This window comes from Perissodus microlepis, chromosome 11, assembly GCF_051167445.1.
Source record: "Perissodus microlepis isolate ML-2025 ecotype Zambia chromosome 11, ASM5116744v1, whole genome shotgun sequence".
NCBI lineage: Eukaryota > Metazoa > Chordata > Actinopteri > Cichliformes > Cichlidae > Perissodus > Perissodus microlepis.
The window spans coordinates 20,957,578-20,974,104 of NC_140471.1; the positions used below are offsets into that span (position 1 = coordinate 20,957,578).

Sequence of the window (16,527 nt, forward strand, 5' to 3'; positions counted from 1 at the left end):
GCAATTGCCCGCGCATGCGCAGTGAGCTGTTCCGGGCTGGCTTGAGTCCATGGTTTAGTGGGGTAAAGGTGAAGGGCTACAGCTGCAGTCCAGCACAACAACTGAGCGGCTGCTATACCGGCTTATATAAGAACCCAAAACCGCACGTTCACAACATTTGCGCTGAAAGCCTACAGAGCCCGCGGCAGGTGAGCAACGGGAGCTAACAGTCCAGGTTTACGGTGCAGTTAAAGTAAGCTAACGAGCTGCTCCTCAACTATTGTTTGCGTTTGCACTCGACATTAACGCCGACAGGGGCGAGACGAGCGAGTGCACCTTATCAGCTCAGTGTTACCCGGTTAATAAGTGTTTATTGTAAACAGTTTGGTCGTTTGCACTAACAGGTCTCTGCCCGAGTACGGAGAGGTAGGAGTTTAATAGTTTTAATGAGGTCTGATAGCTGAGCTCAGGATTTGCTGAGCCTTGTTCAGAAACATGTCAAAGCTGTCACTGTGACACAGTATGCAACTGCTCATGTTTGAGACTTACACAGTGCAAGCCTTACTGTTGTTTTAAATCTGTTACCCAAGGCAATAAATAATATGAATGTTTTTAACTGGAAGTAATGATGAATGCGCTTTCAGCATTGTCAGCTTATTATCCAGGTGTTGCTGCTTTAAGTACTAGATAAGGTGGTTGTTGAAGGTAAAATGCTATGAAATGCACAGTTTAAATGTTTTACAATGATTTTTTTTAAATGTCATAAACCACAAAAGCTTGATGTGTTCAAAGCAAAACCAGTCATAATCACAGGGTCTTCAAATGGTTTATAGTGCTGTTATTTTTCAGTATTAAAACAAATATATAACTGCTTTTAAATGTATCCGCAAAAAACAAATAGTAATTAGTGTTATCAAGGTTTGTCTATTATATAAGTCCCCCCACCCTGGTATATCAGTGATATAAAGCGTGGAAAGGCTCTGCTTCATATCACTGTAATGTTTCTTTTGTGACAGGGGGAAAGGAAATGGCAAATCAGCTGTCTCAGTCTCTGCCGGAGCAGACCTTTCAGTACCAAAACAGTCTGCCGCCCCTGCCTGTGCCCTCACTGCAGAGCAGCCTTTCTAAGTACCTGGATGCAGGTAGGATGTCTGCTGTCATCAAGTTAGTCAGTTTCCAGGCTTTTGTAAATATTTGTCATGTGACCTTTCAGTTGTCCGTATGTCGTATCTGTTTGAAACTTGTCTGTGTCATAGGTGCAGTCTGTGGTTTTCTATTAACCAGCATTAGTGATTCTGGTCTGTGATTCTAGACACACGGTTTCTTTTTTAAAACAACATAAAATAAGATGTTAAATAAATAAATAAATGCTCACAATTGAATTTAATTCAATGAGAAGAACACAAATTATTAACCAAAAGGTGTAGGCTGAAGCTTAATTACACCTATGCTTTTTACATTTCGTTTCACCAAAACAAACACCAAAGATGATACAATATTAGGACTGAACTAGAACAAAAACAGTCATACTGTACCCCAGTTTTATATTTGTTTACTGCCTGATTTTTGAGCATTTTTAATTTACATAGTGAAAAATCTTTTATGAAGTTAGTTTTCTCATTTTTTTCCTGCTCTAATTAAAAACAAACAAACATGTAAATAAAGTTTGTAAAGCATGTTGTTGCAGTGCTGAGATCCACTTACTAATTTTAAGGCAGAATTGTGTCATTTTCTAAAAGCTTAAGGATTTAACTGTAGCAGGAATCATGCAGGTGTTATCAGATATATGTGTGAGTGTTTTAGAACAAGTTTATATGCACTCAGTCAAACCATTAGAAACACCTATAAACACATATATGAGTATTTTCTGTATCCATCCATCCACCCAACCATTTTCCATGTTCTGTATCTGGGTGACGGGGGCTGCAGTCTAAGCAGAGAGGCAGCCAGACCTCCCCTCTCCCCTGACACCTTCTCCAGCTCATTTGGATGTTCCCAAGCCAACTCAGATACATAATCTGTCCAGCATGTCCCGGATCGGCCCTGGGGTCTCCCTTCTAGTGGGACATTTACAAAACACTTCACCAAGGAGTCGCAGGAGGTATGCTGGTCAGATACCTCAGTTGACTGGAGCAGCAGTCGAGTCCCTATCTGTTTTGACTTCTGCTTGGGAGTGATAAAGAAGTGGGTCTGGTTTTTCCAACAAAAGTCCCTCCAGGTGTGAGAGCTGGTGGAAGAAGATGTTTTCCAAGTGTGGAGCCATTCCTCTTCAATAATAACAATGTTCAGTCCCTTTACTCTGCGCTGTTTAGCATAGTTTGTTTCGTCCTTATTCATTGTTACAATGCTACGGTACAGCCGACTTACTAGACCATTTCTATTCCCTAAGTTATAAGCATCCATGAATATCTGGATAACATTAGGGACTTTATTTGGACACAGACCTTTAATTTTTTTGGAAAAGTAAATCACAAAGCTGCAAATATCTGTAAAAATCATGTTATCCTACTTATGTTTCTGACACATTTCCTTAAAACTACACAAATGCCACCCCTTGGCAATTCATGATATAGATGTAATACTGCAGTAAACCCACTGTCTGCATCTCATGTCTTGTAATGGTGGCTTAAAAACAGGATTATAGGCAGGCCACCTTAATAATTTGATCTCTTTTTGCAGTTCCTAATGATTGGCCACTTTCACCCACACTTAAAAGAAAAATGTCACCCACTGACTTACTGTTTTGGAGATTTCTCCTTCTTTTTCTATCCAGCCAAGTAATGATTATGTTGGTGTGTTCAGTGGAGATAATTCTGTTGTCCTGCGTCGATCCAAATATTGATAGTATCGATACCAACGCTGGTACTGGTAACAGGTCGATGATGGCGTGATTGTTGTGCATTATCTTGTTGTTGTGGAAAGTAAAAATCACTGATTTACTGGTCATTAAAATGTGTCCAGAATTTGCAAATTGATGTTGATTCATCTCATAAATCATGACATGCTGCACTCCACAAAATAAGCTGCCTTTATGGGATAATTATAGCTTATTAATTATGGATCACTTGATATTGAATCGATACTAAAATTACACTAGTACTCTGAGCTCCTCATGACTGAACTCCTCACGCTGACTCAAAGTTAGAGGCAAGCCACCCTTTGAAAAAGCTCATTTCCACCTCTTGTATGTGCAATCTCATTCTTTCGGTCACTACACAGAGCTCGCTTTGCTGTCTTTGGTTTCCATCTCTACACTGGTTGTGAGGAGGATTAGAAGGACTTCCACTAATAGAAGTGGAAATTCTACAAAGCAGCCACATTTTGTTTTCGTTACTCTCTCAACCAGCTGTTTAATGTGATCAGCCTGAGCTTTTCCAGCAGTCAGCACGTAAGCAACTCAGTCAAACAGCTGGATTTAGGTTGGGTTTGTTTGGGGTTTATTGCCCTGCTTTTACCTTTAACATCAGTCAGAATTTCACATTTCTGCCGATAACTCGAACCATAATTTTTCACCTTATTCTCTAAGGTGGTCCTGCCTAAAGTTTATGGACACTTCAAACCATTTTACATCACGAGCCACATACAGCTCACTTTGATCTTATGTGGGTCAGACCTGTCAGTGTAAAGAAGTTTAACTACACATTTAATTGCTGAGATGTTTTAATATAAGACAAAGAAGAGCAATTTCAATAGTATCTGTTAGTTTTTCTACATTATGTAGTAAATGAATGAAATCTGTCAGCAGGACTGGGGTTAAATTTAAGTTGTAAATGTAATATTTAATTACTTTGGTATAGCATGAATGCCCATGGGGTATTTCGTTATCAGTAGGAAAAGCTGTAAAACCTGTAAAAATACCGTTGAAGGTCCAAACTTTTATGTTCTTTGTGTGTTCTGTTTTATGTTCTGTTTTACGTCCTTGACATTTTCCTAAGCCATCCAGTGGGCTAGATTGGAGTCTTTGCCCGGCCAGTTCTGGCCCCCGGGCCTTATGTTTGACACCCCTGCTTTAAACAATGTTAAAATGTTTCAGACTGACTGTCTGAAAGTAACGATGAGTCTTCAGTTTCTCTTTCATGACCAGTTTGTCTAATAACATTGATTGAAAGAGTAGCATGATTGTTTCTTTTTCCTTCCCAGCTGTCAACAAGTGATTTGATTGTTGTGATTTAGCGCTATATAAATAAAGTTGAATTAAATTGAATAGGACTTTTTCTTTGTACCAAAGGCTAAAGAAATCATTCAGTAAGATAACTTTATTAGTGTGCCGGAAGTGTGAATGAAAAACAAAGCACTCTAGCTTTGTTGGCACACTTCTGTCTCTGCATCATTTCATGTGTTTCATTTGTATATTTTCTGCTCGTTCTGCTGTAAAGTAAAAAACAAAACAAAGAATCCTTTGAATAAACAGGTGCGATCAGACTTGTTGTTTTTGAAAGCAGTTACTACATCAAAACAAAATGACCAGAAGCTGGCGCACTTGTTTAACAGAGGGACTAATCTTCCATGTTTTCACTTTATTGTGCTTCAGTTCATCCGTTCGCCTCTGAGAAAGACTTTAAAGCTACAGAGGAGACTGTGAGGAAATTCCAAGCGGGTGTTGGCCAGGAGCTGCACAAGAAACTCCTCCAGAGAGCCAAGACAAAGAAGAACTGGGTGTGTGTTTGAGATATAAAAGCCTTGTTTTTGTCTTTAGCGTCTCCTCTTTAGTTACAAGTGTGATGCAGTTGACTGTTTGATGTTTTTGTTTGCTTTGTCCTCCAGCTGGAAGAATGGTGGTTGGACACGGCGTATCTGGAGTTGCGCATCCCCTCTCAGCTCAATGTGAACTTTGGTGGCCCAGCACCCTACCTGGAGCACTGCTGGCCACCTGCAGAGGGAACTTACCTGCAGAGGGCCAGTATTATCACATGGCACACACTGCAGTACTGGAACCTGCTTCGCACGTAAGACGGGCACACTCGCATGTATGAAAGCTGTGTTTTAGGATGTGTTGCTCTGTCTTTTTTGCATTTAAATATCTTTCCGTCACTGCTTATTTTAGAGAGAGGCTGGCTCCTCAGAAAGCAGGGAAAACGCCGTTGGACATGGACCAGTTCAGAATGCTCTTCTGCACCTGTAAAGTACCCGGAGTGAAGAAAGACACCATCCGAAACTACTTCAAGACAGGTAGAATAAACTCTGCTCTTATCTTTGCCGCAAACTTACCTACTTTGACCCTTTTTCTCTGCTTGCCTGTCACCCTTGTGTAACGTGCATGCTGTGCTGTGTCACAGAGCGTGAGGGTCCGTGCCCCTCCCATTTGGTAGTGATGTGCCGGGGGAGGATATTCACATTTGATGCACTTTGTGATGGAGAAATCCTCACTCCTCCAGAAATTCTCAGGTAAAGATTAAACGCATTTGAGAGTAAAACCCAATTAGAAACCTTGTATCCAGACTAAACAGACTGAAGGCCTTTACACAGTTAGTGCAGCCAAAAAGCGACACAATTCTGAATGTCTCAGATTCAAACTTGTTGTGTAGCGTATATACAAACAGAAGCGTTGTGTTTTTAGATGTTTCAGGATGTCAGGGGGGCAATTTTATCTCAGAGCCAGAGCAGCATCTAGCTGTGTGTCTGAGATAAAATAGTATTATTGCACTATGCGTACTTTCAGCTTTGAACTGTGAGCACAGTGTTCTGATTGGTCAGATCTGTGTATTCACATGTAAAACATCTGAAAAATCAAGTTTGGTTCAAAATGAAAAGCCATATTAAGAATTAGTGAATCCAAAAAATAATTTTTATGCACAAAATATTTGCTCATATTTTACATATCCGGTAAGCCTTAACAGAACCAGTAGCAAAAGAAAGAGGACATAACTCTTTCTTTAGGAAAGAGTTAAAAAAATAATAACAATATTATAAAGCTTGTTGACCAGTATTCCACTATGTAGCCCAAAGAGCTCTTCTGCCTCAGCTGAGGAGCAGGGAGGCTGTGGTCACATTTGGATAACATGGCAGCTTGCTTCTCTGTCTTTGCATCCCTCCTACAGAGAGAGGGACAGAGAGTTGCAAAGATGGAGGAAAAATATTTTAGCAGAAGTATTTATGACACTCTGTATTTATGTAGAAGTAAACAAGTAGAACTATTAAAGAAAAGCGCCTCGTCATCAGAAAATTTCTACTGTTTTTTATTTATCGTCTTGATGCATTCTCAATCATCCAGGAAAGTAAATCTCCAAAAGTTGATTCTGTTCATCTGGACGTAGCGTTTTGTGGGAGAAACATTTCGTCACTCATCCAAGTGACTTCTTCAGTCTGAGCTGACTGCAGGTTTCCCCAAATCTTATAAACAGTACATTTGCATAATGACTGAAACCAGCCCACTGAGGAACACTGGGCTGGGAGGTCAGTTCCTTAATCTTAATTATGCAAATTCTCATGACCATTGATCAACAACCACTGATCAAAGCCCACTGACCAAAGCCCACTGATCAATGGCCATGAGTACCATTCACAGAGAGTTGGGGAATGGCTGCAATCACAGCATTGTAAGATGGCGAAAGATGGTCTTTCCCTTTTCACGTAAATGGCCTCCTTGACTCTCCGCTCAAACCAGCGTTCCTCCCTGTCCAGGATGTGTACATCCTCATCCTTGAAAGAGTGTCCACTGGCCTGTAGGTATAAATAGACTGCCGAGTCCTGGCCTGACGAGGTAGCTCTGAGCTACCTAAGATTAAGGAACTGACCTCCCAGCCCATTGTTCCTCAGTGGACTGGTTTCAGTCATTATGCCAATGTACTGTTTATAAGATTGGGGAAACCAGAAGTCACTTGGATGAGTGACAAAATGTTTCTCCCACAAAACGCTACGTCCAGATGAACAGAATAAACTTTTGGAGGTTTTTTTTATTTATTTATTTTTACCACCGTAAGAAAAGACTTTAAGGTGCAGTAAGAAAAAAAAAAAACAAAAAAAACACACGAAACCTGAAATTATGCTACCAATTTGTCTTCTTCATATGCTGCAGATTTACAGCATAGTGTACTTGTACAGTGTGTCCACCAGGGGGCTGTTTCACATGCATAAACATATAAAACATGGACAGAACCATTGTGATGTCACCCACTGGGTTTGGACTTTAGCACTGGTTTGGTTTTTCGAGTCAGAGGTTATAGTACGGATGCTAAGGGCTAGTATCGGACTTACCCAAACTGAGGCACAGACTTCTTGGATGATCAGTATCGCACAGCGAGCAGTAATATTAGTTAGAGAATCTATTTAAAATGTTCCAAAAAAATAAAAAAATAATAATTTTTTTCCATTTGATTATATAGCACCAATCCACACCAACGTTTGACTTAAGGTGCTTTTATATTGAAATAAGTCTCAACTATCAGTTGATGCGCTTTGAGGAAGCACTTGGCAACAGTTGTGACCTCCAGCAGAACCAGGCGAGCTGAAAAACGTAGCCCCTTTAGTCACACGCAGCAGACTGGTTCATCCAAACAAGCACTAATCAGCTTTCTTGATGCGTTGGTCAGTGCAACACGCTGCTGAGATAAGTTATGGGTGTATACCATTTCCTTTCTGCTTCAGTTTCAAGAAGATCCCCAGTATGCAGGAGGTTAATTTCATTTCATTTCATTTAGGCTGAAGTCTGTTTATGTTTAGTGTCGTTTGGCTTTTTTCAGGTTACATAAAATATACAGAAGTCTAAAATATTTATTTTGTCTGTTTTACATATTAAAGTGTTTTATTTTTGTTCATCATTATGGGCAGCAGTCCACACTCATTGCCTAATCATCCATTCATTTTCCTCCAGATGTCCTGTATAATTTGGTTAAAGCTGCAGAGTGAAGAGCAAACAAGGCTGATGCAGCATGTGTTTGTTTACCTTTTCAGGCAGCTGAGCTATGTGAAGGAGCGCTGTGACTCAGAGCCTGAGGGAGACGGCGTGGCTGTGCTCACCTCAGAGGAGAGGACTCGCTGGGCGAAGGTAGGGGCGCTCATGTTTGGAGGATTTAAAAAAAAAAAAGTGAATATAGTTTGTGAAGAAGGTCTCATGTTACTGTGGCGTATCTCGTGATTAGCGCTTTGTTTACTTTCACTGCAGGCCAGAGAGCATCTTATAAGCATCGATCCACACAATAACACCATCCTAGAGACCATCCAGAGCAGCTTGTTCGTCATTTCTCTGGATGAAGTGAAACCCTACTCTACCCCAGAGAACTACTCAAATGTACGGACTGCGCAGATCTAAAATATGACTCGCTATTTAAATCATGAGAAAGAGTTGTGTCTGATTTGCTTATTTATTTTCTTTCCAAATTTTGTACTTTTGAGTTCAGATGACCGCAGAAGCTCTCACCGGCAACCCCACCATCCGCTGGGGTGACAAATCGTACAACTCAGTCGTGTTCTCAGATGGCACGTTCGGATCCAATTGTGATGTGAGTGTGCTTGTTGCTGCGCTGAGATTCAAGATGATTGTACTCATTGATTTGCCAGTGAAACATGCAGTCCAACCAAAATCAGCTGTTTTAATACCTTAAAAACTCGACTTGTTTCGCAGCATGCGCCGTATGATGCTATGGTGCTGGTGTCTATGTGCTGGTATTTGGACCAGCAGCTCAAAGCTACAGAGGGCAAATGGAAGGTAAATACTTGACGGTGCACATCGTGTCAAACATTTCCTGACTATTCTTTTCATTTTTCTGACACACATGTATGTCTGGGATTTTCAGGGCTCAGATGCAGTCAGACCTGTGTCCTTCCCCGAGGAGCTGGTGTTCACTATGGATGAAAAAGTCATTGGTGATATCAGTCATGCCAAAAAGCAATACATCGAGTCGGTGAGCTATCGTTAATCCCAAATGAAACCTCAGAAAACCCCTGATGACACTGAATAGGCTGTCTTGAATAGGCAGAATAGGCACGTTTCCATGAACTTGCTGGAAAACACATAATTCTGTCAAGGAAAGATGTGAAAACACATTTACAGAAACCTAATAAAATAGAATAGCATAGAAAAGCCACTTTATGGCCATTCAGAAGTTATATCAGAGCAAAAATTCAGTGCTTTTACTCACCATCAGACTACACAACATGAGTCTAACATAAAATAAATAAATATAAATCTAAAGATATGAAATATAAAAAAAAGGATCTAGAATATAGTCATGTAAGAATATAATAAAATGTTTTATCTTTATATATGGATAAAATATTATTAGGTACTAGGGCTGGGTATCGTCACTGATTTCTAGAATCATTCAATTCCGATTCACAAGGTCCCGAATCGATTCGATCCACGATTCGATTTAATTCGATTTGAATCTGGGAAATTTTGACAGTCAGAAATATTATAATTCAGATCAGTACATTTACATATTTTTGTATCTATAAAAAGGAAGCTGACACACGCAAGACTTTATCAAAGGTGTGAGCATCACAGCAGATGCCTTTGTGTCAAAGTAGCTGAGGATAAAACACAGAAAAACATGAAGGCGATTTTCCTGGCCTGGGATTTTAATAAAAATATTCTGCAGTACATCAAAAACGCAAGAAAACCATTAATCAACACATGAATATTACCTCTGAAGTTACAGCGGTTTTATTAGAGACACGGCTAAGCATTTTGCATAATTTTAAAAAGTTTAAATTTGTTCAGTATTGAACGGCAGAAATTAGGTTTTCTTTTCGGAAGTATATAAAACGAAAAAAAAAACAAAACAGCGGCCGACAGCGCTGTAAACAACGGTAGACTTGTGCGTAACAAGCAAGCGAATAATGCAGAAAACAGATTTTTAGACGGGAAACTGTTCTTGAAGTACACAGAGAGAGAGAGAGAGAGGGAGCTGTGCATCGTGGTCGAAGCAAAACAGTAAACGTAAGAGTGAATACATGACGATGTTTATGTGAAGCGTAGTTTGGATCTTCTTTTGCTGCTGGTTCGGTCAATATTGTTTGGAGAGACATCAAACTAACAGCTTTAGAATCAGCGCAAAAAGGGCGTGAACACAAAGCGCGGACCCGCCGACAGATCAGAATCAGCGAGCTGTCGGCTTTCAGCCCCGACTGTGAGAAAGGCGACATCTAACTGATTCTGATCCGCGGGTTGCGGTGTGTGTTTAAGTCTTTGTGCAGAATCCGTGTTCCTGCTCTCATTTACTGTCTTAGCTGTTTGGTGGTTGTTGAAATTTTGTGAGATTTCACCAGAGATTCTGGCATTTTGGGCAAAATAAATTTATATTAAAAAATCGATTCAGGATTTTAATGAATTGATTTTACGTTATCCAAGCCAGAATCGATTTTAATCGATTATAAAAACCCACCCCTATTAGGTACTAGTGTACTATGAAGGAAGTTCAACACCTAAAACCCCACACGGAGATGACGGTTATAACAACAGTCATCAGTAACTTTCTCTTTCAACCCACACAAAATGATCCCTTTGAGAACCGCCCGCTTCGATCAGATACATTATCAGAGGATGGTGATAAAAGGGTAAAAAAAATACAGTAAGATGCAACACTTGCAGATTAATGCTGGTGAAAATCCTCAATGAAAAAATGTCTAAGTTTCAGTTTGTTTTAATGCTCCTGGTGCTGCTGTTTATTTGTGACATGACAGCTACAGATTACAGATATGAAACTTGATTAGAGACGTGGAAATCACTTCAGTTTGGTGTAGATCAAAGTGAAATGAATTTTATTGATTGAACAGCTTTTCATGTTGTGTGTCCTCTGTTCTTAGCCGCAGATTAGAGTCAAGTGTGATAACCTTTATACATTTCAGTGATTGTCTTAAAGTCAGGTTTCAGCGACAGTGTGATGCACAGTTTGAACTGCTGTGTCTTTACAGCGGGGTGTAATTCTTGATGTTATTATGGTACAGTTTAACAAGCTGCACATATAAAAACCTGAGAAAACACATGCACACAGGACACTCCTCTGAACAGCCTAATAGTACAAGAGTGGATGTTGTTGAGCTGTTCCTGCTGTGGTGAAACTAAAATCCTCCATAGATTAACTGCAAACACTGAATCTGTGATGCAAGGTTAGGATTGAAATTTGAAAAAAGTCACATTTGAAATGGTTGTGCAGCCTTTTTTTCACTGATTTCATTTTCCTGCAGAAGAAAATCTGATTGAGTTAAACTCCATGTGGCTGAACAATGAAAACATATTAGAAGCACAGCAGTGGAAACATAAGATGGGAAATTGATTATTTGCAGGCGTCATCAGTCATGCTGACGTTTGCTGTGTGGTCCAGAGCATCTAACCATTCGTTCTCTCTCGGTTTTCCAGGCACAAGACCTCCAGGTTGTGTGCTATGCTTTCACAGCATTTGGTAAATCTACCATCAAACAGAAGAAGCTCCATCCAGACACTTTTGTTCAGCTGGCGATGCAGCTGGCCTACTACAGACTGCACAAGAAGTAAGCTGTAGTTAAGCACACACTTTTATTATCATTATTGTCAGTGACATTCGTGGCCCTGAAGGTGTCCTCTTTCCTCTTACAGGCCAGGAAGTTGTTATGAGACGGCAATGACGCGCAAGTTTTATCATGGCAGGACTGAGACGATGCGCCCCTGCACCCAGGAGGCTGTGAATTGGTGTAAAACCATGACGGACCCCACATGCAATGTGAGTGTGTGACAGTATTTGGGAAAATCACAGAAGAGCAGGAGAGAAGAAGCAATTTCATATTCGACTTAAATGTTTTCCTCTCAGGATGGCGTCAGGAGGAAGGCCATGCTGCAAGCCTTCAGTAGACACAACAACCTGATGGCTGAAGCACAGGAAGGACAAGGTTAGTTCACTTTGTGATTCCTGCTTCGTGCTTTTTCCTGACTACACTTGGCCCTGACTGTCCCATTTGAGGTGCAGCTACAAGCAGTGTGCAGAATAGAGATGTAGGGCCAAAGTATCATCAATAAAACAATGACTTTGATCACTGGTAGTTTTGTTTCTGATATTAAACTTGTTGGCTTAATTTTTGTTTGCCTGATTGAGCAAAATGGAGCTGCTACACCCCCCACTGGACTCTTCTGAGCCAGTAAAAATCTGCTTTAGTTCAACATCTACATTTATCTGTTGTACAAAATCGTTTAGCCCGTCAGCTTCCCTATGTAGGACTTGCGGGCTGAACCAAGGCTGCTGACATCACAAAGAACCATATTTGTAGTCTCTTTGAGTTTTTATGCCCTACTTCATGCGGTCGTGTGATATTGTTGCCAGGTTTTGACAGGCATCTTCTGGGGCTGTATCTTATTGCCAAGGAGGAGGGACGTCCAACCCCAGAATTATTTATGGATCCCCTTTACATAAAGAGGTACGCCACCCAGAGCTGATTTATCGCATGAAAGCAGTAAATAAAATTTCTGCTCTACTAGTTTATAATGTATGATCTATTGGAAATAATTTAATTAAATATTAAATCCTAGAATGTTACAGTGCAGTATCCAGAAATCTGCTTCTCCAGAGTAGCTGCTGCAGAGCAAAGGCAGTGCATTAGGTTTCTGTCTGTGACTGTTGTGTTTGTGTCTGCAGTGGCGGTGGGGGTAACTTCGTGCTGTCGTCCAGTCTGGTGGGCTACACTACAGTTCTCGGGGCTGTGGCTCCCATGGTGCACCATGGCTACGGCTTCTTTTACCGCATCAGGGATGACAGGTGAGCACATGAAACGGGCTTTCACTGACCTGAAAACCTGTGTGTGGGTTTTTGGTGAACCTGTGCTGCATATGTGAGATTTGCCAGTTCTGTAGAATTTATAAAAAGCAAGCTAAAGATGTATACACTTACTGGACACTTTATTAGGTACACCTTGCAAATATTGTGTTGCACCCAGGTTTACCTGCACAACTGTCTTAATTCTTCATGACAGACTCAACAAGGTGCTGGAAACATTCCTCTGAGATTTTCAGTAGCTGTATTCAGATCTCCGCTCCTCTTTCTTCTAGGATTGTGATCTCCATGTCAGCGTGGAAATCCTGCCATGAGACTGATGCTCCATCACTGTTCAATAGCTTCAGTAGCTGCCTGCATGAGATGCTCCACTTAGCCACCACTTCTCAGCTATAAACTTACTTAAGCAGGGAAACAGGATAATTTAATGACTCCTCTTTCAACCCACACAAAATGATCCCTTTGAGAACCGCCCGCTTCAATAGATACATTATCAAAGGATGGTAATAAAAGGGTAAAAAAAGAAATGCAGTAAGATGCAACACTTGCAGATTAATGCTGGTGAAAATCCTTAATCAAAAAATGTCTAAGTTTTCAGTTTGTTTTAATGTCCATGTTGTACCACAGAGAGCCTGTTTTAAATATCAATGCACTTGTAGTTGTTGTACTCAATGGTGACAGCTAGATCAGCACGAATCAATGCAAAGGTGCAGAATCTGTACCTCGTATTTTTTTTTAATGTAAACGTAAATTACTTAAGATTTTATGTAGCTATTAACATAGCATAAACTGTACTTTTTTTCTCTCATTCCTGATTCAACGCTCGTTTTTTTTTTGACTGTATAGTTTGAAATCCTGACAGTATTATTCCACATTTTAAGATAAAATGTTAACCGCTAAGTGGCTAACGACTCGCCTTAGTTTTACACTGTGAAAAAGCTCTTTTCCAGTAACCGTAGAAAAGAGCTGTTAGGCTTGAACTGAAGCTGAGTAAAGTTAAACACTACTGAATCGTAACACTGTAGGGAAGCTCGTTTCTAAAGCTTTTGCAGAGTTAATTCAACATTTCTACTTCACTCTAAAAGAACCTGAAATTTGTACTAATGGATGGCAGAAACAAGCTTCTACTGACTATTATTTGGACAAATATTTGATTGTCTTGTCAAAACAGTGCCTACAGATAAAGGAAATGCACTTGAATACCACAAGAGGACATGAATGTACCCCATCGCATGAAGTGCACACACTGAGCTAATTTAAACTCATTAAAAGAGAGAAGTAGGCACGACTCGTGTAAGTTTGTTAAAGCCAAGGTTTGACTTCCAGTTTCTCCAGGTACCAATACCTTCTACACACTATGCAACTTTGTTTTTAATTTCATGTCCAAATGTTGGTGATGGTGTTTACTTTGGGTTTCAAAGAGTGGCTGACGTAAAAATCTGTTGAAACACTTTCTACATTTGGAGCCTCACACCAACGTGATTATTGCTTTGATAAGGTGAAATTTCACTGTGATTGTACCACTGTGAGGGAAGCTGTAGTCAATTTTTTAGTCAAATTTTCTGAGAATAAAGTTCGAAGATGTCCACACTTGCTTTCTTAACCTTTATTTGAATATAAATCATTAACAGTTACAAAGCAGCACATCTTCTAAAAAAAATAGAAACAAACTTACATTTTAAGTGAATTCCACAGAAACTTTGCAAATGAAAATTAACATTTGCGCAGCATTTCCCAGGCTTTAACTGCTCAGGTACTTTGGTCCTCCAACTCAATCCAAGACGCTGAACTGAGTCATAACTTACAGTATAAATATTAAAGATTTTACCCAAAACTATTCCAGACAGTGATGATCCCATCGTCAGAGGCATAAAACCACAGTGCATAGACAAACGAACAAAGAGGACTGGTCATTGAATTTACTTCTTTAGCCTGTTTAAAAAGAATGCAGCCATTTTTAATTCCAGTGTTCTCCCTACAAGTAAAAATATCTACCTCAAAGGTCACTTTTTTACTTGCACAAAAAGGCTCTTTAAAAGCCAAATCTGCCACTTAGCTAAGCAGGAAAAGTACACATTAATCAACTTGTGTCCACCAACAGTGAGTAAGCCAAAAAAATAAAATAAAAATAATAATAATAATAATATCAGTTTTACCGTTTACATCTGCACCCCACAAATGTCAAAAATCTCTTGTGGGAAGGACAGTCACAAGTGTCAGCCAATCAGAATCCAGACTTTATACATTTAGGTTTAAGCCACAGGAGCCACTGTCTGAATCTGCATGGGAGGAGTGATGATCTAAGGCACCAGTGTTTAATCCAGAACTCTCAAGATTATGGACACTATGGGTTATTTGTCACCGTGTCCCATCTGTCTGTTGACAAGCATGTGGTAGACCCCCTTCTTTGCCAGCAGCTGCTGATGCGTCCCCTGCTCCACCACGACTCCTCCCTGGAATACAGCAATGCGGTCTGCGTTCTGGATGGTGGACAGACGGTGGGCCACGACGATGCACGTCCTGCCCTTGCTGGCCTGGTCTAGAGCCTCCTGCACCACCTACAGAGAGAGCATGGTCTTACAAGAGCTCTTACTATGAATGTTTTCAGCACTAAAGATGGTTTCAATTTAAACCAGAGCTGTCATCTTTATCAACATGGCTACTTTCCTGTATTCCTCCCATCCTCAAGTTTAATGTGAACTCTCTCAGCCCAACATTTCCCCCAGTCTGAGTTTGTTCCCATTTTCTTGTGTGTGGATTTTAGCTGCAGCAGTCGTTTGTATGAGCTGGTGACTTTACTCACCATTTAATCTCCCTGACAAGCATTACAGGTGAAAATGGAAAGATGTGCTCACCTTCTCGCTCTCAGTGTCCAGCGCAGAAGTGGCCTCATCCAGCAGCAGCAGTTTGGGGTTGCGGAGGATGGCTCGGGCTATGGCTATTCGCTGCTTCTGACCACCTGACAGCTGTGTCCCCTTATCACCTGCCTGCGTGTCATATTTCTGCTCATGGAAAAAACAAACACACAAACAAAACAATGAGAGGGCATAGTTGTGTTACTATAGATGGTCAAAACTATACAAAGTATGGATCCAATCACTCCTCACAGCTGACAAATTTCTTAAAAAGTATACTTTGAGGTTTATTAATAATTGCTACATTTATTGCCAAGTTAATAAAATGCTGGCAGGAAATCATTTTCACATGTACAATAACACATTCATCTTCAGCTGGCCTCCTGCATGATTACCATTCACATTTGTTGACTCATTATAAGGCTTAATGATACAAGCCCTCCAGTAATCAGTACAGATTCCTCTGGTGTCTTGAATGGGAGAGGAGGTAAACCACTTCACTGGGATTGTCAGGTGGTCACTGTCCTCTGATTTTATGCCCATGACACGTAATGAGCCCCCTTCTGCCATCACCCCTTAATGTCCCAGCCTAGCTGTACTCCTGTCTCTTGATCCACAACCAGCTGCTGCTTCGTTCAGCACCCTCAGAGTGACTTGACTGCTCGTTGAAAGGCCTGCCCTCACACCCCCACTCTCTGTAGGAGCTTAGTTGTAGATTTAGCAATAAACCCTTTACACCCGACCTCCACAGGATCCACCTTACGACACCAATTGTGTTCTGTCTGAGCTGCCATTTCCATCCCAGTTATGCTTTTCAACCTGCAAGTGGAAAAATAAAGCACCACCAAGTTTGTTTATCACAGCAGTAAAAACACTGATCAAAGATTTTTCAACAAAGGTTTTTCACAAAGGCCTCTTTAGGAGACTTGGATTGTTGCTGTAATTACCTTTGTACACCATTTCACAATTTTTAATTTTAGCTGACTAATGGTCCGCTTTACAGGCAAGGCAAGGCA

General features: G+C 40.5%; 2 protein-coding genes across 5 annotated transcripts in view; one reads left to right on the forward strand and one right to left on the reverse strand.

The window, feature by feature from the left end:
• Positions 1-16,527, forward strand: part of crot (carnitine O-octanoyltransferase) — a 25,715-nt gene continuing 9,188 nt past the window's right edge. The window contains exons 1-17 of one of the 3 annotated variants that reach the window (XM_084943101.1): positions 2-188; positions 996-1,121; positions 4,511-4,635; positions 4,744-4,925; positions 5,024-5,148; positions 5,256-5,364; positions 7,870-7,963; positions 8,081-8,206; positions 8,316-8,417; positions 8,540-8,623; positions 8,712-8,819; positions 11,276-11,406; positions 11,492-11,615; positions 11,703-11,781; positions 12,210-12,303; positions 12,522-12,641; positions 12,932-14,244. In XM_084943101.1, coding sequence (XP_084799227.1) covers positions 1,007-1,121; positions 4,511-4,635; positions 4,744-4,925; positions 5,024-5,148; positions 5,256-5,364; positions 7,870-7,963; positions 8,081-8,206; positions 8,316-8,417; positions 8,540-8,623; positions 8,712-8,819; positions 11,276-11,406; positions 11,492-11,615; positions 11,703-11,781; positions 12,210-12,303; positions 12,522-12,641; positions 12,932-13,052 — 1,839 coding nt within the window. In that variant the 5' untranslated portion in view covers positions 2-188; positions 996-1,006 and the 3' untranslated portion in view covers positions 13,053-14,244. Of the gene's footprint in view, positions 189-213; positions 233-995; positions 1,122-4,510; positions 4,636-4,743; positions 4,926-5,023; positions 5,149-5,255; positions 5,365-7,869; positions 7,964-8,080; positions 8,207-8,315; positions 8,418-8,539; positions 8,624-8,711; positions 8,820-11,275; positions 11,407-11,491; positions 11,616-11,702; positions 11,782-12,209; positions 12,304-12,521; positions 12,642-12,931; positions 14,245-16,527 lie in introns of those variants that run through there. The other 2 variants (XM_084943102.1, XM_084943103.1) reach the window with 2 other exon arrangements.
• The window catches only part of abcb4 (ATP-binding cassette, sub-family B (MDR/TAP), member 4), a 17,293-nt gene continuing 15,013 nt past the window's right edge, over positions 14,248-16,527 (reverse strand). For both annotated transcript variants that reach the window (XM_084943099.1, XM_084943100.1), the window contains exons 27-28: positions 15,512-15,658; positions 14,248-15,214 (exon numbers count right to left, since the gene is read on the reverse strand). In XM_084943099.1, coding sequence (XP_084799225.1) covers positions 15,008-15,214; positions 15,512-15,658 — 354 coding nt within the window. In that variant the 3' untranslated portion in view covers positions 14,248-15,007. The remainder of the gene's footprint in view (positions 15,215-15,511; positions 15,659-16,527) is intronic.